Raw genomic sequence first — 9,561 nt, 5'->3', positions numbered from 1 at the left:
GCTACCTTTGCACGCGGTGACGTTAGTCTATCGGGAGCAGGAACCGCACCTGGCACGGGGGTGACGGTGACGTCTATCGGAGAGGAACCCCGCGTACCTGGGCACGGTGAGGGAGTCTATCGGAGAGGAACCCTCGATTCGTGACCTGCGACGGGTGACGGTGAGTCTATCTGAGAGGAACCGCCCGGTACCTGGCACGGGTTGCCGGTGAGTTTTATCGCGCAGAGGATGACCCCACCGCCGTACCTGGACGGGTACGTGTGAGTCTATCGGAGAGGAACCCTGGTACTGCACGGGACGGTGAGTCGATCGGAGAGGAACCGCGTACCCCGCTGCACGGTGACGGCTGTCTATCGCGAGAGAACCCGCTACTGCACGGTGACGGTGAGGTCTATCCGCGAGAGGAACCCCGGCCGTACCCGTCGCCACCCGTGACTGTGAGGTCTATCGGAGGGAACCCGCGTACCTGCACGGTGACGCCGTGGTCTAGTCGAGAGGAACCGCGTACCTGGCACGGTGACGGTGAGTCTGTCGGAGAGAACCGCCGTACTGCACGCGTGACGGTGAGTCTTATCGCGAGAGACCCGCGTACCGCCACGGGGGTGACGTGAGTCTATCGAGAGGAACCCGCGTACCTGCACTGGTGACGAGTGAGTCTATCGGAGAGGAACCGCGTAACTGCACGCGACGTGAGCTTTACGGAGAGGAACCCCGCGTACCTGCCGGTGACGGTGAGTCTACTTCGGAGAGCGAACCCCTCCGTACCTGCACCGGTACGGTCAGTCTATCGCAGCAGGAACCCCGCGTACCTGCAACGTGACGCGTGATCTATCGGAGGAAACCGCGTACTTGGCACGGTGACGTGAGTTATCGAGAGACCCGCGTACCTGCACGGTGACGGTGAGTCTATCGGAAGCGAACCCCGCCGTACCTGCACTGCCGGTGAGTCTTATCGAGAGGAACCCCGTACCTGCACGTGCGGTGAGTCTATCGTTAGAGCGAACCCCGCGTACCTGCACGGTGCCGGTGAGTCTAATCGCGAGAGGAAACCCCTGCTACTCGCGTGCGGTGGTCTATCGGAAGAACCCGCGTACTGTGCACGGGCCGGTGAGTCTATCGAGAGGAACCCGCGTACCTGGCACGCTGACGCTTGATCTATCGAGGAGGAACCCGCGTACCTGCCACGGACGGTGAAGTTATCGGAGAGAACCGCTATGGCATGGTCGTGAGTCTATCGGAGAGGAACCGCCACTGCGCACGGTGCACGGTGGTCTATCGGAGAGAACCCGCGTACCTGGCACGGTGACCGGTGAGTCTACGGAGAGGAACCCGCGTACTGCGCCCGCGTGAGCCGGAGCTATCGCGAGGAACCCCTCCTGCACGTGCCGGTAGTCTATCGGAGAGAACCCCGCCGTACCTGACGGCTGACGGTGAGTCTATCGGAGAGGAACCCCGCGACCTGGCACGAGTGGTGCAGTCTATCGGAGAGGAACCCCGGTACCTGCACGGTGACGATGAGTCTATCGGAGGAGGACCCTCGTACCTGGCACGGTGACGTGAGTTATCGAGAGTCGAACCGCGTACCTGGCACGTGCCGCCGGTTGAGTCTATCGGAGAGACCCGCGTACCTGGCCCGGTCGACGTGAGGTCTATCGGAGAGAACCCCTTGCGTACTGCACGGTGACCGGTGAGTCTATTCTGGAGAGGAACCCCTGCGTACCTGGCCACGTGCCGTGAGTCTATCGAGAGCGAACCCGCGTACTGCACGTGACGGTGTAGTCTATCGAGAGGCAAACCCGCTACCTGCACGTGACGTGAGTCTATCGAGGGACCCGCTTACCTGGCACGGTGACGGTAGTCTACGGAGCAGGACACCGCCCGTACTGGCACGGTGCGGTGAGGTCTATCGAGAGGGAACCCCGCTTGCCTTGCTTGTCGGCCGAGCGTGGTGCGATCGCACGCAACTCGTCCTGCTTCCACGCGTGACCGCTAACGCCGCCGCCAGGGCCGGTCCCCGAGTGACCATCGACTCGCTGTCGAAACTCCGCCCCGCGGAAGCTGAACAACGAACGAACGATTGCGTCAGCTGCTTATCTTAAGAAACGATGAGCTGTACAGAAATTACTGCATACGCCATATTTTTCGCGTACAGATATTTCGCGAATTCATACCTGACGGACAATTTCGCGAGTGCGTTAATTTCGCGGTCGGTGAGATTATTAAGTTATTCCGCAGGTGCTCAATTTTAAGGTTTTTTTTGGCGTTGTCCGGAGGACAACAGGACAAAGGGTTGTCCTCAGAGTTTGCCGTTGTCCGGATATTATTTAAACATGGTGCATGCGCTCTGCCTCACGTGATGCTCAGCTGCTGTAAAGTAAAAGCCTAATCATTACATTTTTAGTACGTATTGCAGTGACAGCAGACATGCATTCGCATTTGTTTTCACTCATATATGATGAAGATAATAAAATATTGTAGCTGCAAATAATGCTGCGGATCAATGGACGCTATAAAATAGTACTTAAAAGTGCCATAAAATTTATTTCATAACATTGCATTAACTACTAACATACTAACACTGTTCAAGTCACGCCATGAGCAAAAATTGAAATTAACACGAAACTTGCTGTTGTTAAACACGTAATGTTATACTTTGCTATCAAAGGCAAGCCAGACAATGCGTCCTAACATGTACGTTTGCCAAGCGTATTGTGCAACCCTGACGTATGTAAAATGAACGCGGCATTATGAATATTAAAATTTTATAGGTTGCACCTAACCACTGGAACCCATTTTGCTAGTGCCGAGGGAAAAGGGGGGCAAAAAAAAAAAAAATCCAGTCGCACGACGACCGGACGACTGTAAAATTGAGCCCTGTTCGTATATTCTGTACGAATATTCGCGTGTTGTTATTTTCGCGGTCGGGAAGGTTCGCCGAAATTCGCGAAATAACCCGCCGAATATACAGCGTATACCATTACACGGCCGTAACGTACGCTCGCGCACACGACCATTCTACTCTGTCACTGCTCACTGCTCTGTCTCTCGCTGGTGTCTGTCAACAAAACAAAACACCATCGCGCGAAACAAAAGCTCGAACGGATACCTCGCGTCAAACGAACCGAGTCGACGAGCGAAGCACGCATTCGAAAGAAACGCCGCGTAACTCACGGCAACCGACGTCGCCGCTTCACAATCCGCGTCGCGCCGGGCAGCGAATCGCATCTGGGACGTCGCAACGCCACCGCGAGCCTCCGTGAGGAAAAGGAGGAGGAGGGGAGGAGGAGGGGAGAAGGAGGAAGAGAGCGTGATACCTCTGGCGTGAAGAACGCTGGTCTGAGCTGACCGACCAGCCCGAGCTTCGCTCCCATGGTCTTGGCCTTCGTTGAGCGCAGCATCAGCTGTCGCATCTTCCTGCTGTGACGGATCGGCACGTCCGACATGAACTCCACCCCGCCACAGATGATCGCGTCGTGCTGTCCGCTTGTTATCAGGCTCGCCGCTGACGGTAACACAACACAACACGGTCAGATATCGACACGACACGACATGGTCAGTTCCACACTATAGAACGGTTACCGCAATGCGCATATGCCCGCCTAATTTACGTAAGCATCGCTGTGCCAGAAACACTACGTGTAAGGTAACTCTGCACGTAAATTAACTCCGAAACCCGCATATATACGTAGGTGCTACTCGACGGTGTAGGCCACACGCACTCGCGTACTCATACCCACACACGCTTACCTCTACCCTCAATCGTCTACGCTTCATCGCAGCAGAAACGCTGCGCATGAATTAACAGCGAAAGCTCTCGGTAGGAGCTCCCGCTGCCCCCGCTCTGTAATCGATGTGGAGGTATGCGTGCGTTTAAACTCACCGGTGGACATGGCTAGGTTAGAGGAGATGCAGGCCATCGTGACCGTGTGCGCTGGTATCTTGTCCGAGTAGCCGGCTCCCAGAGCTGCCTGCGAACACACGAGCACAACCAATACAACTACAACGTCCGCACGTTGTCGCAGCAACCACGACCAACGAATTCAAGGCCAGAATCGACCGATTCATGAAATCGTCAGACATGGGTGATGTATTAGGCTAGGCCTATTACTACCCACATATCCATAACTCTAACGTGACTGTACCACGTTCTTCTTATTATTGATGAAATTATTTCACAAAATAAGAATTCTTTTTTTTTTAATTATTCACTGCACCCGTGACTGCCCGCTTGACTCTATAGTTAATGGGTTTTCTTCAGAGCCTTCTTTATGAAGGTCTAACCAAATGGAAGAAGAAGCAAAACTTGCTACAGTGCGTAGTACAGTGCGCGACTATGGACCGATTTGAGTTTCCAATTAAAGGGGAATCGTTAGCACGTCATCATCTGCAGCAGCACGGTAGCGAGGTGCGTTAGACGTCAACGGAAAAACGATTTGGGGACGCTTGAGGGGTTTACCTCTCTCGCAATGTTGCTCGTCTTCACCTCCTGAATGACAGTGCCCATGATGATATACTCTGCTACATCTGCAGCACAGGGATAGGGAAAACATTCCTGAGGCGTGAAAACGATGCCAACACCTTTCGAAATGTGTCGGACGACTTAGCATTAGTACGGATAAAGGGGGGCTGAACTATAGCATGGCTTTGCTGGTTTATACAGGGTTCAAGAACATAGGCAAACATTTTTCATTTTAAGAGAGAAAAACATCAAAAACTAGGTAGAGTTAAACTGGAAAGATTCCCAGCAATTGTTTACACACGGGTTATCAGACCAGTTTTACCTTTAGCAGCAGTAGAGATACCGCTGGCAGAAATACAGCATGACTTTCCAAATTCATGAGTGCCAAATCGATTAGAGAAAACCGTCTAGAGGTGTACGAAAGACCTAAATGCCATTCAGCGTAAATCAGACCCATTGAGGCTGACCCCAACAAAACTCTGTGTGCAGCAACGCGCGTGACGATATTTCAGCGAGCATGTATGTTATCGGAAATTACTCTAATCTCATACGCGCAGGAGAACTCACCCCTTGCGATGCCGGTTTTCTGAGCTAGCCCGGCGAGAGCCATGCGGGCTAGGTCGTGAGGCATGAGGGAGCTGTAGGTGGTGCCCGACATGAGGAACGGTGTGCGCACTCCCTCCACGAGCACCACGTTCCTCGTACCCGCTGCCCGACCTCCCTTCTTCCCATCTACAAAGAGAAGCTCGCTATAGTATGGACCTCGTTTACGTGAATTTTATTACCGTAATAAGTTTGAATAGCACGGAAACCCATTTTTCGTTTACTGTAAAATATTGTGTTCAGCACCGATCAACCATATATTTGTAAATGTGCAGTTTAAAATCAATAAAAATTTAACTGAAAATCACTAAAATATATGGATGTGATGTGTTTGTGTGTAGACAAGAGGTGTGACAATATTAGATCAATTGATCACGTTGACGTTGTTTATACTGTTTATACTAGCTACGACTACTATAGCTGCTCTCAAGTTCAACGCCTTTGATATGGAAATTTTGTGTTCGAATGCAGCTTCACTTCGTGGACAAATAAATACATATACACAGACACGTTAAATGGATTACTGCCAAATACTGCCAAAAGTGTCTAATTACAGATAGCATCAGCAGCTAAATATGAACCAATGAAAGCAGATGTGATGGAATCTGCAGAAAAACCTCAATACATAACATCCTGGTTTTAAACAAAATGCAGAACTTTATGTTGTACTTGTATAGCTTAAATTCCTGCTCGATTAATAAACGAAAAATTTGGTCTTGGTATATTTCGCAGATTTATCTGCCACATATATATATAGGTTATGCCCTATGCATAGATTAAATATACAAGATCCTCATTGACCCGAATAAGGTGCCACGTACTTTATTTGTACTAAAAATTTACTATGTCAATAAATGTCATGTGACGTCGGTACTACAGATCACACCTATATTTGCAGTCAAGGGTGCAAACTCCAAAGGTGCATTCCGTGTACTATGATCTGTCAGTCAAACCTTACAGATAAAGATGGAGCTACACGAGACTAATCTATCAGTAAGAAAAATTGATAACAGGCAGAGGAAAAATATCGATTATTATACATACATGTACTTATGCCTTTATACAAGAGACATAACTGCAGTGCTACTGCACTTACTACTCTCTAACTAATCTCTCTACTCACTAACTATAGTCTGACAGCCAGTAGACTTAAGATAACTGCTCACAATTATCCCCTCATGACTGTTCTCTATATAGAAAACACAGCTACATGCACACACATTCTAGGACAGAAACTACAGTACATACGCATTTTGAACTGATCTGATATGGAAAGCCATCTAATAATTTTGTGGCTATGATCAAACTGGTAGGTAAAATGTTCTGGTGAACAATTTTTCAGTTCTGGTTGGAATAGGAATTTTGAAACATGAGTTTAATGCAAGCTCATAATAAAGCTTATAAAGGTGCAATGAAATAAAATAAATCCCCTTTTCTCCCAAGACTTCATATTCTACATACAACTGTGCAATTGTGTAGCAAAATATATAGTGTAATGGTCATTGTCAGATGTCAATATTAGGGTATCAAATATACAGAATTGAGTTATTCCTACCAAATTAACTCTCGCATGTTGTGGAAAAAAAATTCTCTAAAACAAATATTAGCCAACAAAATTTTAGTAAGCTGCACCGTTCCATCCATATATTTCTAACAAAATTATAACCACCATATCATAACTGACAGTGATATCCATCCATACATAACATCGTTCACAATCGCACATTTGATAAACTCTTGCTCGTGGATACAACGCGATAGCAAAGCATGATGCACGACTATACCACAAACGCGCTCAACCGTTCATCAATATCTCGATTCTGTTCTTCAATATCTTGACTCGACGTTGTTACAACCTCAGAATGAAGCTTCCAGTTTGACATGCCGATACATAATATATACATGCAGAATTTAACACGCGCAAAGCTCCATGGATTGATTCCACGCGTGGTTGTCATCTCTGAGAGACAGGGTGCTGGAACAGTGTGGGTGGTCCGCTGGCGCGCGATGAGACGCCAGACGCATAACTCTTCATAAGGCCAGAGACAGAACTCTCTGCTATACTCATAATATATCATGGTACGAGTTAGAAGCCGCTGTTACGCTTTCTAACTTGTCGACTGATGCGATTGTCTTTACTTGCCATAGCGTTCGACGATCATGGCATGACCCTGAAATAAGATAAATAAGACAAACGTTGCGAAGAGAACAAGATGCATTCTACTTACGGTCTACTACCATCTCCCCTAAAGGTAAGTCTTAACATTCAACAATTAACAATTAGTATTGAAAATTAGTCTTGACGTTAACATTTTCTCGCAAACCGGTCCCCTATACACTGCATACAATAAACTGTGCTGTTGTCAACCGTCTACGACAAAAAAAGTTAACGTCAAGACTAACTTTAAGATTATTTTTGTTTCGTGTAACGGGTCCCACCTTCCCTCCACGTCGTGACCTCGTCGTTTACGTAATTAACAACGCTCATATATAATTTTTGTATTATCCAATCGTATTGTCATACATGGTTTAACTACTAACTGTAGTTAGCAGAGTGGCTGACTTGAAGACTGTATAGTCAATTCGCCCTCCCTCGCTGTATTTATTTAAAAAATTGTTGTGATATATGTAACAATGTAATATACTTGAAAGCGTAAATAAATTTCAAAATCTAATCTAAAATCTAATCTAATCTAATCTACGTACCTGTCCTCCGGCGGCGCAGGCCGCGACCAACGCATACTTGCCTCCCTCCTTCGCTAGCCGGTTAGCAGCCGTCGTCACCAGCCTGACACCTGTGAACAACACACGCACAGTCATCAGCGCTCAATCCATACCCCACGCGCTGTCCCGTCACGCGCGAACGCAGTAAACGCCAAGACGTTGCGTTTTATAGCCGTACAGACTTCGGTACGACCGTGTCCGAATTAATTCTCGATGGAATCCGCGCGTGCGAACCGGACAAACGACGTAGGGGTTAGCCACACGAATTTCAGCTTCCCCTTTGTTCGAACGCGGCACTCGAACAAACGAAACGCGCACGCAAAAACCCCCACGCACGTCACGTTCGATCACACGAACTTCCCTCTCACGCAACAGCAGCAAAGTGAAGTAGCAGCCAAGGAAACGCAGTTAGGTTACGCAGGGGACGTAGTTTTATTAGAGTTTTGTTGCTCCTGTACTCCTGACAAGCTGCTGTTTTGATGGTTACCCCAGACATCACACGTTCAATCACACGAGTTTCACTATCGTGCAACAGCAAAGGAAAGTAACAGCCATGGAGACTAGACGTAGTTTAAACAAGCTTCATTATTTCTGGTGTGCTGCTTTGCTAGTTATTCAACAAGCTTCATTATTTCTGGCTGGTGTGCTGCTTTGCTAGTTATTCAACAAGCTTCATTATTTCTGGTGTGCTGCTTTGCTAGTTATTCAACAAGCTTCATTACTTCTAGTGTGCTGCCGTTTTGATGGTTATTCGCACCTGTAGCGCCGAATGGGTGGCCGATGGAGAGGGAGCCTCCCCACGTGTTCAACTTCTCCATCGCAGGGACACCGACCCGTGTGCTGCGACCCAGGAACGTCTGCGCGAAGAAATCTGAATCCATCGCCTTCAGGTTAGCGAGGATCTGACCCTGCGAACGAGTGCAGATGTAGTGTTGCGAAACCACAGGTGCATACTGCGACATAGGTGATGTAGATTGCTAGGAGAATACTTGCAACAAAGGTTGCGCTTATGTATGTCGTAACCTATATACACAACAAAACCAGTCTGTATTATACACTACGCCTTCAACCATCATTGCCTGTCAACAAACCCCTGTACAAAGAAGGCAACTGGCAAAACACTCGCCTATACGACTAGAACCTACACTCGCTGCTGGGCTGTAAGAAATCCATCTTCTGTTCGTGTTACCTAATAATATTTATTCAATACGTGCATCTGACCATTGGCACAAGCACGTCGTGTAAGCCACATGCATGCACTCCTCACTCCAGGAACAAACCAACGAATACACTTACTGCGAAGGCTTCGTGGAATTCAAACACATCAATATCTCCCATCTTCAGTCCAGCTCTTTCCAACACTTTGGGCGTGGCATACGTAGGTCTGCAAACAAAGACAAGTTCTACACATAACTCATCACACACACACACCTATTATTACATATATATTCTACATTATATGACAGCCATATAATAATGACTCCAGTTACATGTAAATTCACTCGTATGAACGATTTTTCTGGACCACACGACTTTCGTAGCCCAAAGCATTACTGTATTTCTGAATATCCATTAAATTTTTTTTCTGATGGGGGATCCGATCACGATAACGCACGCTGTACGTATACATGTACAGACATCCTCAGTGACAGACGTTACTTTCAACATACAACATCTTACGAAACATTCACAAACCCGAGAAGAAGCTGATCCTTTGGATCCTGAGACACAAAGACGTAGTCTCTCAGGTAAGCCTTCGGCTTCAGGCCCATGGC

The 9,561-nt window shown here is 47.9% G+C and overlaps 1 protein-coding gene across 1 annotated transcript in view; it reads right to left on the bottom strand.

The window, feature by feature from the left end:
* The window catches only part of LOC106808526 (trifunctional enzyme subunit beta, mitochondrial-like), an 11,711-nt gene that overhangs the window by 1,492 nt on the left and 658 nt on the right, over positions 1-9,561 (bottom strand). Inside the window, exons 3-10 of the mRNA XM_014811283.1 lie at positions 5,027-5,191; positions 4,457-4,524; positions 3,881-3,968; positions 3,315-3,502; positions 1,995-2,058; positions 1,629-1,739; positions 1,295-1,393; positions 888-970 (exon numbers count right to left, since the gene is read on the bottom strand). Of these exons, the coding sequence (XP_014666769.1) occupies positions 888-970; positions 1,295-1,393; positions 1,629-1,739; positions 1,995-2,058; positions 3,315-3,502; positions 3,881-3,968; positions 4,457-4,524; positions 5,027-5,191 (866 nt within the window). The remainder of the gene's footprint in view (positions 1-887; positions 971-1,294; positions 1,394-1,628; positions 1,740-1,994; positions 2,059-3,314; positions 3,503-3,880; positions 3,969-4,456; positions 4,525-5,026; positions 5,192-9,561) is intronic.

The sequence above is a fragment of the Priapulus caudatus genome, unplaced genomic scaffold (assembly GCF_000485595.1).
Source record: "Priapulus caudatus unplaced genomic scaffold, Priapulus_caudatus-5.0.1 Scaffold284, whole genome shotgun sequence".
NCBI classification, from domain to species: domain Eukaryota; kingdom Metazoa; phylum Priapulida; class Priapulimorpha; order Priapulimorphida; family Priapulidae; genus Priapulus; species Priapulus caudatus.
Note: the sequence above shows the minus strand (reverse complement) of the source record. Positions and strands in the feature narration are given on the sequence as shown.